At 40.1% G+C, this 20,939-nt stretch overlaps 2 protein-coding genes across 2 annotated transcripts; one reads left to right on the forward strand and one right to left on the reverse strand.

The window, feature by feature from the left end:
- Positions 1-2,256: 2,256 nt before the first annotated feature.
- Positions 2,257-3,886, forward strand: LOC311085326 (GTPase IMAP family member 9-like). The gene has a single exon (XM_084117803.1). The coding sequence runs from the start codon at positions 2,456-2,458 to the stop codon at positions 3,359-3,361; it is 906 nt and encodes a 301-aa protein (XP_083973929.1). The 5' UTR covers positions 2,257-2,455; the 3' UTR covers positions 3,362-3,886.
- Positions 3,887-6,586: 2,700 nt separating this feature from the next.
- LOC311085328 (guanylyl cyclase-activating protein 1-like) lies at positions 6,587-10,509 on the reverse strand. The gene is made up of 4 exons (XM_084117805.1): positions 10,115-10,509; positions 8,982-9,131; positions 8,804-8,894; positions 6,587-8,724 (listed from the first exon to the last, which is right to left on the reverse strand). Exons 1-4 carry the CDS (start codon positions 10,310-10,312, stop codon positions 8,585-8,587), a joined length of 579 nt encoding a protein of 192 aa, XP_083973931.1. The 5' UTR covers positions 10,313-10,509; the 3' UTR covers positions 6,587-8,584.
- Between the last annotated feature and the right edge of the window lie 10,430 nt (positions 10,510-20,939).

The following is a 20,939-nucleotide window of genomic DNA, read 5'->3' on the forward strand; positions in this document are numbered from 1 at the left end:
GTGTATGCTTCTGTACATTTTCCTATACTTACAATTTCAGAAGAGGCCCTACAGCTGCAGTGACCTCTGATGTGAGTAGGTCCCTTGGATGGGAGACATGAGGTCATTTACCCTGGGCGTTGGAAGGATATGAGCAAGCGTTGTTGCACTTGTCATTGGCACGCTGAGGCTTGCCCATATTTGCACCACCTTATCTTGTGACACAGTACAGCAGTTGTGGCATTTAGTTTAGGGACCCCTTAGTGTCGGTTCGACACCACGTCGGACATTATCCACAGTAAGGGAATGTCTCGGTTATGTATTATAACCCTTGTTCCCTGATGGGGGGATCAGAGACAGTGTCCCTCCTGCCACAACTCTGTGCTAACCGCTGAATGGCCGTGTATTGCCAGAACCTTATATACCCAGATATCCGGGGCGTGGCTTGGCATGCAAATTAGTGTATATAAGGAAGTGTATATATTATTGTATATAACCCAGACATTTTGGGTGAACTATTGCTTTAAAGGCTGTTGTGTGGGTGTTTGTACATGTCATAGATTCATACTGTACATAGAGAATAGATTCACCCAGACAGTAAGTCAGTTAACTATTGCAAGGAAGCCTTCAGTGGATAAAACAATGTATTAAAATCTTAGTATATTATACAATATAATATTTTGTTGTTGTTTAAGAAGTGCACATTTGTTACCAAAGCTAAACTGAGTCTACTGTCTCTAAATATTGTTTCAGTGATTACTTCTGGAAAAACAAAGCTGAACTTTGTGCTTTGTGGATATAATACAACACTCAAGACCTCAGTGTTTAAAATGTTTCAAGGGGCAATAAATAAACTTTTACCTCAGAAAGAGAGAAGTAAAGTGTGTGTGAAGAGAGAGGGGAAGATTCATGGACGGCAGATTACTGTAATACAGCTTCCAGCTCTCACTCGGCTCTCAGAGGAGGAAGTGATGCGGGAGACTCTCCGCTGTCTGATTCTCTGTGATCCTGGAGTTCATGCTTTTGTCCTCGTTACTCCTGTCGGTTCACTTACTAATGAAGACAAAGCAGAAATGGAGAAGATTAAAAGAATATTTAACTCCAGTGAGCACTTCATGGTGCTTTTCACTACAGAACTCACTGTTGACCGAAGTGTGTCAGATTTTGTAACATCCACAGAATCTCAGAAGTTTGTGAGTCTCTATGGGAATTGGTACAGTGTGATGGGGTTAAAGGACCATAGAAACTCCGGACAGATCTCAAAGATGCTGGATTATATAGACACCATTAAGATTCAACCCTATTCACTTCAGATGTATATGAGAGCTCAAGAGAAAAGAATCAGACATAAAGTTGAAGAGAAACTGAGGTTGAAAGGTAATGAAATCTAAGAGTTACAGGAGAAGATCAAGATGAATTTGTTTACTTTTCTGAATAAAGCATATTTGAGAGAATACAATACAGTCCATCTATACTGGATAAACCATACATGAATAAACACCCTTTTCATATTTTCTTCTTTATTCCTTTGACAGTTCCAGAGGGTGTGAAGCTGAATCTGGTTCTGTGTGGGAGTGACAGAAGATTAAAATACTTCATATCAAACCTGATCCTGAACCAGGGAGACAGAAGATCAGAGCTCAGCTTAGGGTGTGTGAGGAGAGATGTGGAGCTTCATGGACGTCTGGTGTCTCTGGTGGAGCTTCCAGCTCTGTTCAACACTCAGATCTCAGAGGAGGAAGTGATGCGTCAGACGCTCCGCTGTGTGTCTCTCTGTGATCCTGGAGTTCATGTGTTCATCCTCATCATTCCTGATGCTCCACTTAATAATGAAGACCGAGCAGAAATGGAGAAGATCCAGAGGATATTCAGCTCAAGAATCAACAAACACACCATGATCCTCATATACCAGAATTCAGAAGACAGGACAGCAGAACTAAATGAAGAAACACAGTCTGTCATTGAGAGTTTTGGAGGACGACGTCATTTCATTGGCCCCGACACACAAGTGTCCATGTTAATGGAGAAACTAGAGCAGATGGTGGAGGCAAATAATGGAGTTTGTTTCTCCACAGAGACATTGTTGGATGTACAGATGGAAAAACTGCAGAAATTTGAAGAAATGAAGAAGAGAATCCATTCATTTGAGACGTGGTTTCAGTCACAAGGTAATGATCAGAAAATCTGACTTTTCATGATTGCAAAAGTCTAAACAGATTTGTGAGATAAATAATATGATTGATATGAAATAATATGATTGGCACATGATCCTTCAGTATAAATTATACACAATATTCTCTGATGACCTGGATGATGAACAATCTTCACTTAAAATTCAATATACTGTTTTTAATTTTTATTTGATCTATCTTTAGATTCAAGGGAGAGTGCAGATGAACTGAGGATTGTGCTGCTGGGTAAAACTGGAGTTGGGAAGAGTGCAACTGGAAACACCATCTTAGGAAGAGAAGCATTTATGTCAGACACATCTCATGAATCAATTACTAAAGAGTGTCAGAGAGAAAGAGCTGAAATCAACGGCCGACACGTTACTGTGATCGACACTCCAGGACTGTTTGATACTGAACTGACTAATGAGGAAATCCAGAGAGAAATCAAGAACTGCATCTCCATGATCCTGCCCGGACCACATGTGCTTCTCCTACTGATACCAGTGGGACGATTCACTCAAGAGGAGGAAAAATTAGTAAAGATCGTTCAAGAGATGTTTGGTGAAAACTCTTTAATGTTCACAATGGTGCTCTTCACCAGAGGAGATGATCTGAAGAACAAAACCATTGAACAGTATCTGGGAAAACCTGGATGTCCTTTGATGAAGCTGATTGAAGCGTGTGGAAACAGATTCCATGTGTTCAATAATAATCAGACTGGAGACCGAACACAGGTGTCTGATCTACTGCAGAAGATAGACGACATGGTGAAAGCAAACGGAGATAGTTACTACTCATGTAAGATGTTCAGAGAGATGGAAAGAGAAATACAAGAAATACAGAAAGAGAGAATAAAGATGATGATGGAGGAAGAAAGACAGAATCATGATAAAGAGAGAAAGATTCGAGAGGAGATGAAGAGAGAAAGAGAGAAATGGGAGAGACAAAAACAAGAGGAAAAACAAAGAAGAGATGAAGAGGATGAGAGAAGGAGAAACAAAGAACAGGCAATTAGGGATGAATATAATCAGTTACTTCAACAAGCAAAAGATAAAATGAAGATGATGATGGAGGAAGAAAGACAGAATCGTGATAAAGAGAGAAAGCGAAGAGAAGAGGAATTTAGAGAGAGAGAAGAACAATATAAAAGAGATATTAAAGACATAGAGGATCAGGAGAGAAAGATACAAGAGGAGATGAAGACAGAATGAGACAGAAACAACAGGAAAGACCAGGTGAATAAGAAGAGAAAGTCTCCAGCCTTTGTATTCAAATCCAGAGTCAAGACCGGCAAGTCCAAGTCGAGTTGTCAAGTCCTCAACGCAAGATTCAAGTCTTTAACCCTGTTCAAACCAAAAACGATTACCATAATGATAATATAACTATATTAGCGTCCTCATCAACATACAATATAATTCTGTTTATTCTAAGAGTGCACTTATCATCACTCACCCTCACACCATTGTCTGGTCTCATCATTCACTACAGTGTGAGAGACTTACCGGACTCCTTTACCTGCGTTCCTGTAGCATGATCTCCATCCTCTTCTGACCCTTAATCATCCTCCTCAGTCCAACTGCTTTGGCTTCATCTTCAGTCCATTCTCCTGCTGAAATGAAAGCAAGAGACTATTATATAAAGCTAAGTTACCTAAGTTACCTAGTCTGAATTCAACACAATATTTTATTTTCCTGTGTCATCTGTTGGTGACATCCGCTTCAATAAAAGCCTTGGGTTCCCTTATCCCGTTGTCTGTTCTCCCTTCTGTGACAACACCAAACACATTGATTCGCAAAAGACATTTATATCTCATTGTTTTTATCCGAGTAGCCTGATAAATACATATCCAGATCCAAAGAGTAGGATTAGTAAAAGTCAAAAAGTGTCAATTAAATTGTCTGTTACCTAAATGCCTAGAGTGGCATATCTCTGCCCAAAAACTTTTCAAAGCCAGAAGGGAACTGACATAAGTAAGGGATAATCCATGGCTAGGTGTGCATTAAGTAAAGGATAATGTACACCCAGCTGGTTGTTATCGCAGAATAAACCCAGATAGAGTGATCAGTACCCGGACACGAAGTGGAGAGGTCTTGCATTACCTAGAAGGGGTTTATGCTGTGTGTGCCAGGGTGCCAACCAAAGATCATACTAGTGTTGATCACTGGTTGGCAGGGTGCCAACCAGTGATCACACTCCAGGGATTAACCTAGAGTGAAGGTACAAAATATTTTCAAGTCAGAAGGCACAAATCCAAGTCGAGTCGCGAGTCGTTGTCAGAGTCTAAGTTGAGTTGCCAGTGTTCTTTGATTATGTCAAGTCAAGTCCAAGTCTGAGTCCACAACCCTGGTAGTCATTTACATTTACATTTATTCATTTAGCAGGCGCCTTTATCCAAAGTGACTTACAAATGAGAACAATAGAAGCAGTTAAACTAACAGTAGGACAACAATATTCAAGTTCTATGACCCTTTTCAGTTTAATCTAATGCAGTACATGTTAAAAAAAAATGAAAGGACAAGGAGTTGTGTAGCATGCTCTGATAGCAAGGGCCTGATCCTCCTAATGTTGTACAAGGCAAATCTACATGACCGGGCAGTTCTAGCAATGTGGCCTGTGAAGTTCAATTGATCATCAATTACCACTCCAAGGTTCCTGGCTGACCTAGATGGAGTTATGGATGACGAGTCTAGCTGAATGGAGAAGTTGTGGTGAAGTGTTGGGTTGGCCGGGACCACGAGTATGGTCCTTCATCCAGCATCCAGAAATGTCTGTCAGGCAGGCTGAGATGCGATCAGCTACCGTCGGATCATCAGGCTGGAATGAGAGGTAGAGTTGTGTGTCATCAGCGTAGCAGTGATAGGAAAAGCCATGTTTCTGAATCACAGACACTAGTGATGTCATGTAGATGGAGAAGAGAAGTGGTCCAAGCACTGAGCCCTGAGGCACTCCAGTAGCTAGATGTTGTGTCTTAGACACCTCACCCCTCCACGATACCCTAAAGGACCTACCTGAGAGGTAAGACTTGAACCATTGCAGTGCGGTTCCCAAGATGCCCTTCATCTTTAGGATTGACAGGAGGATCTGATGGTTAACTGTGTCGAAGGCAGCAGACAGATCCAGCCGGATGAGAACTGAGGATTTGGAAGCTGCTCTTGCCAGTCTCAGAGCTTCAGTTACTGAGAGCAGGGCCGTCTCAGTTGAGTGTCCGCTTTTGAAACCAGACTGATTGTTGTCTAAGAGGTTGTTCTGTGTAAGGAAGGAATAGATCTGGTTGAAAACAACTCGTTCAAGTGTTTTCGCGACGAATGGAAGAAGAGAAAACACTTGAACGAGTTGTTTTCAACCAGATCTCTTCCTTCCTTACACAGACTCTGTAGTCGGAGACAAGATGTCTCATGCCACAGCTCCAACTAGTCAGAGACATGATGATAAACTTAAAAACTTTCACAAATAAAAAATGAGCCAAGTATGACCCGACTAGATGACCATTTTTAAACTTAAACTGATTTATCTAATGGCTTGGATTGCACCCTTATTATTATACAAGGAAAAAAGGACAGAGGAGTGAAAAACACTGAAACACGATAAAGTGTGATTGAGAAAGTTTTCACAACTCTGGCTCGAGCTAAAGCAGGGGATTTTGCATTAACCTGGTCTGCGTATTTTTCACATTCCTGACAGGCGGACTTACCGAGGGGTTCATGGACAAGAGCTTTGCTGTGAACAAAATCACAAATCAAGCAGGTCAAGATCACACTGATTTCAGTCTCCTAAGTGTCCGACTTTTGTAGCTACACAGATTCTAAAAGTAAAAGTCACAAATCATGGAGAATGACATGCGATATTATTTCAATGTCTACAACAGCGAACTGCGGATTAATAGCCAAAATAAATCAGAATATCAAACCGCAAACTATCTTTTCTGCTGTATGAACCACCCTTTACACTAGATGATGCTTTACAGTGAACTCTGTTAGAGCTACACATGTAAGTTCATCCGTTCATTAAAATACCTTGTTGAGTAATAAAAACGCCATCATCTCCACGTCCCTTTTACAACTTTTCAAATCCCTCAGTTCTCGCCATCTCCGAAAAGCCAAGCGGATGTTGATTCTTGTTTTATTACGAGCTCTGTTGCATTCTCTTATCTCCAGCAGACTCTCCTGTGTTCGTGTTTAAAACGGGTGATTCCCCAGAGGTTGGAGATTTAGGGGCTTCATGTCATTCTTTCTTGCTCATTGTGACGACTAACCTCTGACAGTCCCACATTAGACACGCGTCAACTTTCCTCTATTTACAGATATGACGAGACATGCGACGTATGTATGCCAAAAAAACCATCCTGACAGATTTTTAATATAAACACTTATAACAGGCTCACCATAGTGAATCAAAAATACATTTTGGAAGAAGGATTGACGATGTCATTATTTACATTTTGTTAATTTAAATATATTTATTTTACTGCAATGTACAGTTCCATGTCAAAATATATATGGAATATACATTTTTTATTTTGAAATGGGGAAGGTGTAAATTTACAGTGACATAACAAATACACACTACAATACATTATATCAATGGTAATATTAAAAATAATAATTTTACTGAGTAATTATAAGACAAGGTAGTAAGTAGGCAACTGGAAACGTAAGTTTCTGAACTCTTAAGGTCCTTGCACACTGAGTCCGAAATTTTCGCATGCGTTTTTTGGTATTCGTCATTTGGTGGCTCTGAACTGTCAAAACACCTCTCAAAATGCTTGCAACGGATGCGAAAAACGCAGAAAATCGAACCCGATCTGAATTTTCTTATGACGGATGAAAGTTTCGGAGGCAGTGTGCAAATGTGATTGACCAAAAATGAGGTTGTATTTATTTTTTAACGTGCGAAAATTTCGGACGTGAATTTCGGACTCGCATACTTCCCTACTATACAGTAGGCGAAAAACAGTGTGTGACAAAAGAAGTATGTGGAAATTCACAGTACTCATGGCGTGCTTCTCAATCAGAAGGCTGCGTCCTGCATATCTTTATGCGTCCTGCATCCTTCAAAACCTCCAAATGCCCACAACCCTTAGCACACATTCTAATTCACAAAGAATTAGCATAAAATGAATTGGTACTGAGCTTGTCTAATTTCACTACGTGATGCAAGGATGGAGATAAAGGCATTGTGTTTACTTTAGTTTTTTTGTAAATTAAACACATAATGTTAAACTGAAAGAAACGCAAACCACTGAGAGACCACAGAAGCTTGTCATTCCCTGTTCTGCGTAGAAAAGCAGTTAATACAAAGGTTTTTAATATAAAGTAGTATTTTCACACGGTGAAAACGTGTGATGTAGCCATGCGCACTTACTAGACCGTCTCATTCTAGTGTTCAATGCTGACTCTAGCCTACAAGCCTCACTAGGATGCAGCCTTGCGTTTGAGAAGCACCCATAAAAGAGTGGGCAAGACAACCCAGATGACCTACACTGTAAAAAATAATCCTGTAGAAAAAAACGGTAAACTACTGGCAGCTGTGGTTGCCAGCATCATACCGTAAAGATACGGTGTGTTACTGTTTTTGAAATTAACAGCTAAACACAGTTTTGTCAGCTACAGTATAAAACTGTAATTTAACAGCTATATATTTTTACGGTATGATGCTGGGAACCACAGCTGGCAGTAGTTTACTGGGTTTTTTTACAGTATTATTTTTGACAGTGCTCTACTTCCGGCGAGATTCTGAAGTGTGCATACGGTGGACACTTTACATCCCATGAGGCCACGGGAGAGGATTTGTGAATGGCAGTCAAGCGAAGGAACTTACGCTGGTAGGTCACATGATAATAGTGATGACTAGTTATGAAAAGTTATGACTTATTCAAAATAAGTAGCTACACAAGAGAGTATGCGATTCCAGACGCAGCCACTGGCATGATACAAACGCACTAATATAGGGCAAAAAACAGGTGTAATAAATCAGGCTTGTTGAGTGGTGTTCAGCAGGAGTCTGAAGAGTGGCGCCCCCTGCTGATCTGGAGGATACGTGAGTGTTAGCGCTAAGATGCTGATGAATAGAGTCTCTATGTCCAGTAAAGAGCCCGTTCTTGCATGACAGATTATTTGCCTGATATACATCACAGGACCGAAGAAATTTTGTAATTTACAGGTTTTATTTAATAGAAATTAAATTTCGATTCGACATGCATAAGTGCACTTAAATAAAGCATTTGATCTAGTCTCAGTCATTCTGTGAGATTACAGGGGAATAATCAGGTTTGTGAAATGCAGTGCACAATTCTGTTAATACTGTTAATATCTGATTTGTTAATGATTTAAAGCTCTTTAGTCAGCGCTCAATCAACAGGTTTAGTTCAGAGTTCCGACACGGTCCAGACTCCCCTCCTTTCATCATCACGTTTGGCAACTCGGGCTGATCTGGGGTCAGTTGACCTCCTGTTCAGACTCAGTCTCGCTGTGGATATTACTGGCAATATGAGTCAGATCCAAACTCTGGGTTAACATCAAAGTGATAGCCTCGTCCGCCTCGATGCCCTCCATGAACTCATCCAGAGACAGCTCGCCTAAACACAAACCGTTACATACGTAAATCATATTGGTTTATTTACATATTTAAATAGCATAGATAGATAGATAGATTACCGTCTCCATTAACGTCAATCTTGTTGAACACCATGTCGGCCAAGTCCTCAGGAGAAATCTCCTGGTCTTCTCCATTGATGGCATGAACAGCCTAGAGCAGAAAAACAATTAGAGCCGAAAGTGAGCCAGCAGGAGACGCTGAAGAGAAACTCAGATGTTGCTGAATTAAACATGACACCTTGAAGATCAGCAGCAGCTCGTCGCGCTCGATGCATCCGCTGCCGTCCATGTCGAAGAGTTTGAAGTACCAGCGTAACTTCTGCTGAACGCCTCCCTTCAGGACCAGACTCAGAGCAGCCACGTACTCCATGAAGTCTATAAAGCCGTCCTGACACACACACACAACAACACTTGAACAACATAGCACCATATACACATCAAATTATGATATAATATATGTTGTTTCACTTGTAGCATGCACACTTGCATGATATTGATTTGATTATTTATGCCACGGACACAGAAGTATAGAGCAGAAGAGACTAGATGAGTAAAGTCTGATGACAAACTTTGATGTTGGCTTGACAGAAAGTTTGAAATAGCTTCAAGTTTGAAGGTTTTACTCATAGAGGTCAATCAAACGACTTTAGAGGCGTTCATGGAAAGTGTTGTGACGTGAATGAAAGCCATGATTAGACAAAGTAGAGCAGTCAATGAGGAGTTTACACACTCCTGTTAACCAGATTACCGGCTTTAATGGGTCTTAGTCAAGACCTCTGATCTCGTGCAGCGCTGCTGTTTGATCTGCGTTTACTGTATTAACACAGATCTCATTACCCATCATCATCAAGAGAAATGAAGCACATGCGATGCGAGGCCATCTCTGGCCAATGAGTTCATCCAACACTAGCGTCTCTACATATCTGTTATGATCTGATTGGGCTCTTGGTACTTTGAAGAATCACGGGTAACACTTTACAATAAGGTTCATTAGTTAACATGAACTAACAATGAGCAATACATTAGTTACAGTATTTATTAATCTTTGTTAATGTTAGTTAATCATGTAGTTAACATGCATTAACTAATGTTCACAAATACATCATTTGATTTTAATAATACATTAGTAAATGTTGAAATTTATAACTAAGATTAATTAATGCTGTAGAAGTATTGTTCATTCTTAATTCATGTTAACTAATGTATAATGAGCCTTATTGTAAAGTGTTACCGAATCAGGTTTATACTTAATTTCATGAGAACTGATTAACTTCAACACACTTTAAAAAAAAAAAGGATAATATAATAACAACAATGATAACATTTAGCAGAACTGTAAATAATAAATAGAATTAAAACAGATTGTCTTACGTCATTTACGTCGAAGGTCTTGAACATGGTCTCGACGTACTCGTTTGAGGACTCCGACAGATTCTTCAGCCCGAAGAACTTCTTGAACTCGTAGAACGTGAGCTGGCCGGACGGACACTCGGTCATGAACTTGCGGTACCACTTGTGCGAGTGGCAGGCGGTCAGCTCCTGCAAGGACATGCCGGGCTGGTTCCCCATGATGCTTCAGGACAGGTCGCTCATCGGTTCCTCACGCCAACACACACTGAGACACCAGCTCAGCATGCAGGACAGGGCGAGTGTATCCCAACCAATTACTACTGACGTCACTCGCTGGGCTGTTCTTTTCCGCTCTGGAAATTACCGTGAATTAATGCCTACTTACAGGGAATCCGAGCTGAGTGTGTCAGAATGACCCACTGACCTGAGATCAAGACCTCTACTTAGCTATCTATCTCTGCCTGTCTGTCTGTCAAACAGGACATTAGTTTTGTTTTTTTTTGTGAACTAATTCCTAACGTTCTAGGGAATAAAAAGGTTTTGTAACCATAAACTAAACATTGCAGGGAGGTTTTGTTGTGACAATCTAGTTAGAACAGAACATAGTCAAATGGTTATTTTTAGGTTTTATTGTTATGAAAAAAAAATCTGTCTATCCATTTATCTGAGTTTGGTACCCAGCATGCACTGCGGCATGAATCTTTTTTGTTGATTGCCGCCACTTCTGAGTTTTTGATGTCTATGTGTGAACGTTCTGGTGATGGTGTGATGTTGTACGATGTAAAAGAACAAAAACAAAACCTAAATCCAAACGCCTGTCTTTAATGTAGGAAGCATTGTTAAATCAGGACATCAACAACTCAACAACTAAGCTTCTTCATCATCTCACTAGATCCTCTTATTAGGTGTTACTGCCCTCTAGCGATTACACTCAGTATCACAATGATTCACACAACACAACATCTTCCCTCTCTGTTAAAGGAACACTCCACTGTGTTTGAAATAGGGCTTATTCACCTTCTTTCCTACATTTAGATAGGTGGGCAAATGCATTTTTGTCTCAGTGCATGCATTGTTTTAGTTTGACAGGGTCGGCGCTAGCTTAGCTTAGCATAATGAATGGAATCCTTTGTTGCCAGCTAGCATGGCCTGAGTAAAAGTGATATAAAAAAAAAAAAAAACACCTAATTACTTCTTGTGGCCTGCATATTGAGAACAAGTACAAATAGCGATGCAGATTAACACTAGGCGATTTCCTAGGCAGATATTGACTTATATATTAAGGACTATATTAGGGGGAAGCACAGGCGAAGCACTGCTACTTGGGCGTGATATCTCTGCGCCCAAGTAGCAGTGCTTCGCCTGTGCTTCCCCCTAATATAGTCCCAAGTCAATATCTGCCTAGGAAATCACCTAGTCTTAATCTGCATCGCTATTTGTACTTGTTGTGAATACGCAGGCCACAAGAAGTAATTAGGTGTTTTTTGTTTTTTTTTATATCACTTTTACTCAGGCCATGCTAGCTGGCAACAAAGGATTCCATTCATTATGCTAAGCTAAGCTAGCGCCGACCCTGTCAAACTAAAACAATGCATGCACTGAGACAAAAATGCATTTGCCCACCTATCTAAATGTAGGAAAGAAGGTGAATAAGCCCTATTTCAAACAACGGTGGAGTGTTCCAAACAGAACACTTTTCATATTATGAAATGATTGCAATAAAGGTATTAACAGTTGTTACAAAAGAAGGGGAAGTTTGTATTAACATAACTAATATCTGGCAGTCATAATTTGAAATTGAAACACTGAAATGAAATGATTTCACATGATTGAAACTCAAAACTTTTCTTTTACAGAATGGTTCAACCAAAGACTGTTCTTAACCCTTCAAATCTCAATCCGTTGCATTATATAGTCTTTGTGCCACTTCTGTTTGAATCTAATATGTGGTGGTTTCGGACAAGGACCCTGAATGGGTGATGTGCAAGTTGGTGTACCATGTTTAGCTCCACTTTCGGATGCACAATGAGAACAAGCCAAGTGTGTAACATGCCATCTCTTCCCATCACTTAGCAGGAAGGTGATTGGACTCACAAGCTTTTCCAACTGAAGTGTTTCACATTTGCTGTCCTGCGGTAAAACATGAGAGCAGATTTAGCGTTTTAGACATATAACATATAATGGTGAGTGATAGCGACCTGGTGAATCATTCAGTGAATGATAAATAAAGGCAAGCTAATTAAAATTATCCTGTCAGAAGAATTGCGTGATAACTTTATTATTTATTTTCCATCTGTGTTATCTCAGTGAGCTTTTGTGAGGTTTTCCACATAGCATTTTCAGACGTTTTCCAAAAGTTTCTCATCGTCGGAAAACGGCTAAAAACGCTAGTGTGGACGGAGAGTTTTTAAATGTATCCGGATTAATGTAGACGTAGCCTGAATGTGTCAGATAAGAGAGACATACAAAATGTGCAGAGCAGTGGGTCCCGAGGACTGGAGTTGAGAGCCACTGCTTTAGGGAGTAAGCAAGGAATGCTTACCCTCCTCCCTCCCCAGCTCCACCTCTCGTCACTCAGGATTTCCCCTTGAATCAGAATAAATTCTCGAATTATGTTGTACATTAAAATCTTGAATTAATGATATCTGCAATACATTCATGTTGGTTCTGTTCTGTTAACCCTAAGCGGGGTTATTGCTGCTCTTATCCATGCTAGGCTGCCCAGACTGCAAAAAAATGCTTTTCTTACTTAGTATTTTTGTCTTGTTTCCAGTCCAAATATCAAAACAGTTCTTAAATCAAGATGCATTTACTAAAGTTGTAAAATGCCATAAGATATTATGTCTTGTTTTCTGGGGAAATAAATCAAAATTAAGTGAGTTTTTGCTTAAAACAAGCAAAATGATCTGTCCATGGGGTAAGAAATATAATCTAGTTTCTGTTTGAATATTAAGATTATTTTTCTTACCCCATGGACAGATAATTTTGCTTGTTTTAAGCAAAAACTCACTTAATTTTGATTAATTCCCCCGGAAAACAAGACATATCTTATCTAATTTTACTGATCTAGTAAATGCATCTTGATTTAAGAATGTTTTTGATATTTGGACTGGAAACCAGACAAAAATACTAAGTAAGAAAAGCATTTTTTGCAGTGCAGAACAGAACCATACCGCCAATCCAAACTGTATGATAATTGTCAATCGTATTTGACGATAGTGGTCCTGACAGAACTGCAAGATGGCTGTCTGTATGCAGAGAACGGTGGAACATCTCAGTAGCTTCATTGGCTGCAGGGTAGTACACAGATGTCTTAACAGGTCGTAAAGGCGCTGGATGAGTGATAGTTGTTTTGTCGTCAGACTGATAAAGGGCACAGGCAGATATGCAGATCTGAACCTGAGAGTCCTTCGAGGCCACTAGTAAAAGTCACGCAGACGCTGTTTAGTGTGTACAATCCCCCGGTGGCTCTCATGAGACGGGCACCACTAATCTGGAACCACTGGAGATAGCCCAGAACTGAGAGATCATCCCTGACTTTGTAGTAGGGCATTAGATTCTCTGCATGGAAGGAGGCCAGCCACGGCTAATCTGCTCACGAAGAGCTATCATTACAAGCACTGTCAAAGTCACAGACTGGAAGGGAACTCAGTGTGGAAGAAATCAGATCTACAAGTTCAGGTTGCACTTTTGCAAAGTAAAGCATCGGCTCCACAAATACGTGCAACACTTTTCTATGGCCCACACGCATGCAAGTGCCTCTTTTTCCCCCTTTGAGGATGAGTTTCGCAGCTTGTGCCTGGTGCTGTTTGTTTGTAGTTTTGTGAGATTTAAAGTGTACTGGAATTCCCTTGTCCAAAACACCTCTGTCTGAAATATATATTTTGGCTCGATTAGCATCAGCTTTCATCTGCGTTGCAAGAGTTACAGATACAGTCAAACCAAAATGTATTCAGACTCCTTCAACATTTCTCACATCATCAGTTTATTCGCTATAGTTTAGAAAATGGTAATAAATATGAGCAGAACTCAGTTGATATTTGACTGGTTTTGTCCGTCCTTCTGTTAGACTGTCTCACACATGAATTATGTTGAATATCTGTGTCAGCTGTTAAATTTAACTACACAATTAGATAATACCAGTTTAGCTCAACCAATCACCAAGCAATGCTTCATGTTGTTCAGTCTGTGTGTAAAAAGAGCATTAGCAATTAAAGAAAACACACTTCAGCAAAACATGAAAGTGTCAGAATAATTGTTGGTCCCAAAGTTTTATACATTTTACTGGTAGTCACTGTATGAAGAATTATTGTGTATAATATGTCACAGTTTACTTTATTTTGCTCTCCTCACTCACATAAATGAACTCTAGCACCCACAAGTAAAAAAATATATATTAAAAATTATATCTGGTGTCTGAATAATTTTTGTTTTGACTGTATGTCCCAATCTTAGGTCTGACTCCAGTAACAACCTTTCTCTAATACTGTTAGTTAACAAGCGTTTCAGTAGTTGATCACGTATCATGTAATCAGATTTGTTGTCGAAACATGTTGCGTAATAGTCTCATGTGGAAATTAGGCTCGCTTTCTGAATGCACAGCGTTCAACAACATTGACTTTTGAAGTAAAACGTTTCTCTGGTGCACAGACAGCAGAGGCATACGCGTCACCTGTTTCTGATAGTGTAAAATATCCGCTGTCCCTTCGTTCCCAATCAATGGAGTAATGTGGCACTTCTGAGGACGTCTGGCCAAGCATCGTCCGTCAAATTAATCACTAGCAAGCAGATGTTAAACATATGCAGCCACATGTCGAGAGGCATCGGCAGGATTAACAGACATTCTGAAAGTAACAGCAAAACAATGTCACGGACTGACCTAATTAATTGGGAGGCCAAGCAGGCGATTAAACCTACTAAACTTATTTGAGTCAGTCAACCATAGGATCACGGGCGTAATTTCCTATGGGGACAGGGGGGACATGCCCCCCCCCACTTTTCAAAATTCTGCTTGTGTCCCCCCTTTTCAAAATCTTTTGTTATGAAATTACTCACTGATCTTGACTAAATAATGTTTGTAGCTTTAATAAGGATTAATCTATATTTAATTTATAATTTATGCAGTGCAGACTATTTGATAACCAAATTCAATTTTTGTATATTTCGTACCTGTTAGACAGGTAAATATGACATTTATAATGGGTTTATGTGAGGAATGTTTAAAGTTCACTTAAAATAAAAGTTTATATATTTTTGAAGCCTAATAAATGTTTAAAATTTGGGGGAAAAAAATAATTTTCATCGAGACATCAGTAGCTATATTAATATCAGTGATACTGGCCTTCATTCATAAAAAGGTGCTATTAAACAATTATTTAAAATATACTGTCTTTATGTTGTTTTTACATTACAGTGGAAATTGGGTCTCATGTTATTTCAATTTTATTTACACACAAAACATTAATGGTGAACATTTTTGAGTTTATAAAATGATTCTCTCACGTCTTGGCGATCGGCCCCTATTAAACAATAAAAAAGTAAGACATCTCTTTGTTATACATAGTTTAGTAGCCTACTATTAATTTTGGCAGAATTTATCATTATAATCAACTTAATTATTTCTTGGATTTTGCATCATAGTCCCTAAATGTATGTAAATGCAGGAAATGGGATTCAAATCGAAAAAATGTTACCCGATTTTGTGTCCCCCCCCCCCCCCCCACTTCTCAAACCAAAGTTACACCCTTGCAAAGGATTCACACATTTAAAAAAAAAAAAAAAAAAAAAAAAGTAGGAACCCTTAATATGTGGATGAAGTATTAATCAAATAATCAAAAAGCAAAGCTCAATTCATAGAAACTGTTCACAAATGAAAAGTTCAACAAAAAACAACAAAACAAGAAAAAGAACAAAGAAAATACAAATTTATAGGAAAAATATCCCAGAAATTAAAATATTCAATTCCCAATTCTGGGGCTCATTTAGTATGACAAAACTTATCAACAAAAAGAAATAAGTTAATTCAAAAATTTGATTCAGTTCATTCAAATTCAGTTATTTTGGGGTGCAAACCACCAGTTTCAGAATTAATTGAACATGCAGTTTATATTACCAGTTCTTGACAGTTCATAGTAGCTGATACATCAGAGTCCATATGCACTTAGGCCTTTAAGAATCCTTAAGTCCATTCAGACCAGCACTAAGCAAACCAGTTCGCTGTGCAGTGCAGGGTTTCCTCGTCTCCAGCTTGTGATGTTGTAAGATGTAAAAGAACAAAAACAAAAGCTAAATCCAAACGTCTGTCTTTTATGTAGGAAGCATTCTTAATGTAGGAACTTCTTCATAATCTCACTAGGTCCTCTTATTACTAGGTTTTACTGCCCTCTAGCGATTTCACTCAGTAACACAATGATTCACAGAAAACAACAGGAGGCAATACGTGCTAATCTTACCACAACACTACTGCATACTACTAACATGAACACTGATCACCATAATGGTGACGAATGTACATACAATAAAGTATTGGTACATGTACTTGTATTGGTAGCCTTGGTCATAAGAGTTTCAGTTAAGGAGGGACTGTTACGAGGAGCATGAGTTCGGGGAACCAAGTCCAGGTGGACCAATAGGGAGCCACCAGAAGGACCTGCTCCTCGTCCACCCTGACTTTGCACAGGGTCTGTGCAAGTAGGCTCACTTGGGGAAACGCACTTAGACCACCTTGACGGTTGATGTACGCAACGGTCGCAGTGTTGTCCATTAGGACCAGCACGTCTCTGCCCTGTAGCGGCCTCTTTAAGCGGCTCAGAGATCCTCTGCACAGGGGTGAGTTTGCTCATTTCCCAGTTGACCTGAAGGCCCAACTTGAGGGTCGATATTTTGGAAATAAAGCTGCACTTGGGTTCTCAAAGCTTGCCTCAAGTGGATGTTGATTACACTAGCTATGTGAATATATATTAACTAATGATCTCTTAAGCGTTACATAATGTTTGTTAATGATTTATTAATGAAAGTTAAAGGGGACCTATTATGCCCCTTTTCACAAGATGTAAAATAAGTCTCTGATGTCCCCAGAGTGTGTATGTGAAGTTTTAGCTCAAAATACCCAACAGAATTTTATTTACAGCACGTTTAATCATAATTTTTTGGGTCTGTGAAAAACACACTGTTTTAGTGCTTCTCCTTTAATGCTAATGAGCTGCTGGTTCACGGCACGGCCTAAGCAGCCGCGATCAGAGCCAGAACATGGAAGATGATAATAATAAAACAGACAGTCACAGTAATGGTGTTCATTTCGACCATAAAAATGCCTACAGAGTCAGAGAATATATGCTGTATGGAGTTGGAACAGTTATAGTTTAGTTTAATTACGATTATAACCTATTTGGCATTGCTTGTATTGTATACACTATTAATGCAAGCCTGCTGTAGGACTCCGTCTGACGATCTGAATTGTCTGAATGATGACACAAAATATACTGATGAGTTTATTAAAGTTTACTGTATGTCACACAAAAGATGAAGCATCAGTTTTTCTTCATAAAATCGCTGTTAGAGCTGAGTAAACAGTATAAGAAGTGCATAAGTAACTTACATAAATTTCTGTAGAGTTGAGGGAGCATTTTCTTTGAAAACAAAATGAATCCACCTCGTCTTCAGTGGCTGGCAGATTTCAAGAGTAAATAAAGAGAGCTATGTTAATGAATACATCCAGCTACAACACCTTCAGCGCTTGGGAGATGCTTCGACGCTTCTCGTGAGTGCATTGCTGCAGCAATGGCTGATGTGTACAACTCGCAGTGAACTCGATCAGGGCGGGTCTAAGTTATAATGGCGGTGTCAGTCAACACTCGTGGGTGGGGCCTGTGGCTTTAGTGATGTCACTAAAGCCACATTCTGAAAACAGGTCGTTTGGAGAGACTGCTTATGATTTATGGGGATTAAAAAAAAAAGGAGTGAGTGGATTTTTTATCACTGTAGGGTGGTTGTGTACACACACTGCCAACACACATTTATGTCCAAACACCATACAAAAGTGAATTTTGCATAATAGGTCCCCTTTAATATAAAGAGTTACCCATGTATATTGCCTATAGGGCCTCCAAATGTCTAGAACTGCCCCTGACCTTACATAAAACTTCTGGACCAATAAATCTGCATCAGCAACATGTATCAGTCTGCATCAGTTAAGCAACTTGTTTGTCAGTGTGGAACAGAGTATGTGAGCGGAGTGGAGCGGAGAGAATTTGCGCTCCACGCTCAACGTATTTCATAATTACTCCGCTCAAGCTCCGCTCTGGGTGTACAAATTTTCCGCTCCTCGCTCCCTCCCCACTCCGCCCTTAATACGCCTCGCTCCGTTTTCGCTCCACAGTAAATTTTTATTCTTTTTTTTTTTTTTAAATAACACCAACCTCTGATCAGAAAATGCATGTAGGCTACTGTAAAACGAATACGGAATACTAAGAGAAGAATATCCACATACTTTATTGGAATTTTGAACAGCCCCAAACCAATAATGTCCTTTAGCTCACTTTAAAACAAAGCAAAATAGGAATCACAAGGAATCTTTTGACGTTGTAATCACCTCCCCGCACTCGCGTTCTCCTTTGTCATCACTACCTTTTACAATACATTTATATTTTTTCCCCTTCTTCACGGTAATATTTCGGAAACGATCTGAAGAGAAAACGCAAAAGTAATAGCCTAACTTTTAGCGTTTTTAAGATTTCCACTCTGGAGGGTGGTTTCACTTTTTTGAGTTTTTAAGCCCCAAAAACGCTGTCGCCGTCTAAACGAAAGGCACATCTGATAAAATATTTTTACGTTTTCACCCGCGAGCGTTCTCGTGTAAACAGGGCCTTATAAAATCGTCCATCATTGTGAAGTGTTCCTATCTTCTCATGAATATATAAGGAGACAGTGGATTGTCTTTTACTAGACTTTATTTATTAACATGACACAGCCGCATACATGTGTCTCAGCATACATGAGTCTCCGCTCAATGTTATCTTCCTGTTGTAACGTCACGCATACGTCAGCACTGACGTATGCCCAATCACAGAACATGACAGGTTCACGTGACATCTCCCCCTTTCAGTCTGGGGATTAATATAGCACCAAACTAAACAAATGTTTCTCAGAGTCAGGAACATACTCAGAAATTACCTTTTAAGTATAAAGACACAATATTTTACACTTCTTCTTTTAAGAAACCCAGGTATCAAATAAACATATCTCTTATTCGACTTATCACTATTATTATTTTAAACTTACTGTTTAAGTAAACGTTAACAAAAATACAATTAAACAAGCAATATAAACAAACCTTCTGCTCAGACCTTTCTCTTTGCCCTTCAAAATAACTGGTCTGCACTCTTTTGTGAACATCAGTAGTTAACTAATTTCTTCTGACTAATAAGTCAATTTGACAGCAGGTTTCACAACACGTCCAGAACGTGTCCTCAAAACTCTGGGTGACGACGGTATGTAACTAGTCTCAGAGTTAGTTTGAGTTGGACCGGTGGCGGATGCCATGTTACCCGGCGGGGAGGTGACTTTTGGTGACTGCGTTGGAGAGTCGTTCCTTTCCTGGTTGACAATCTGCAGATGCCTCCGGTTTCGTCTGGTGGTGTCTCCTTGTGGTGTTTTCACCACAAATGAACGGGGAGTGGAGCATGTAGCCTGTATCACCCCGGTCCCTCTCCATGTCTTTTCTGAGTCTGTTTTCAGTCGCACTCTGTCTCCAACCCCTAAGGCAGGAAGCGGCTTTGCTGAGTGTCTCCTGTTGTAGGTGTATTCGTATGCCTGCTTAGCTTTGGCATCTGTCTGCTTGACTGTAGACAGGTTTGGCCATGCCGGTCTCAACTGATGGTGGAGCTTGGGGACTGTGGTTCGCAGTCTCCTCCCCATGAGGAGTCTGGCCGGCTCTCTTTTGTAGGCTCCGTGGCTGTGTCCCTGTAGGTCAGGAGAGCTAGCTGGGGGTCTTGTTGCCTAAGGATGCTTTTAGCGGTCCTGACAGCTCGCTCCGCCATCCCGTTAGCTTGGGGATAATATGGACTTGACATAGTGTGCTGGATGTCATACTTGGATGTGAAGACCTGGAACTGCCGCGAGGTGAACTGCGGGCCGTTATCCGTTATCAGCTCTTCAGGTATCCCGAACCGTGTAAATATGCTCATCAGCTTACTTATAACTGCTTCGCTTGTGGTCTGGGTGAGACTCAATACTTCAAGCCATCTTGAATAATAGTCAATAACAACCAGGAAGTTCTTTCCTTTAAACTCACATAGATCTGCAGCTAGTTTTTGCCAAGGGAGCTGCGGCAAAGGTGTTGTGATGAGTGGTTCCCGGCTTTGGCTTGGTTTGTGCTCATTGCAGTGTGGGCATGAGGAAACTTTCTCCTTTACTGCATGGCTTATCTTTGGCCACCAGATGGCATCGTTGTATCTCTCCCTGGATTTGTTTAGGCCTTGATGCCCGTGATGGATTCTCTCCAGCATCTCAGTTCTCATTGTTTGTGGAATCACGATTTGGTTTCCCTTCTTTACCAGTCCATTATGCTCACTAAGACTACTTCTCTCCCTAAAATAGTCTAAAGCAGGTCTGACAACATCCTTTCTGTATCGCGGCCAGCCAGACTTAATGTACTGTCTGACTTTTTGCAGTGTTTCATCCTTCTCTGTCTCTGTCCTTATGCGCTCCAGCACTGTTTTAGGCCTTTCAAGCTCTTCAATGGCGTCCACGTATGCCTGGATGTCCTCACTCAGTTTTGTGTCATCCACTTTTGACTCTGGGTGCCTTGACAACACATCTGGTACTATCAGGTTTTTACCTGGGATGT

The sequence above is a fragment of the Abramis brama genome (genome assembly GCF_963993115.1).
Source record: "Abramis brama genome assembly, chromosome: 6".
In the NCBI taxonomy this organism is placed as follows: Eukaryota; Metazoa; Chordata; class Actinopteri; order Cypriniformes; family Leuciscidae; genus Abramis; species Abramis brama.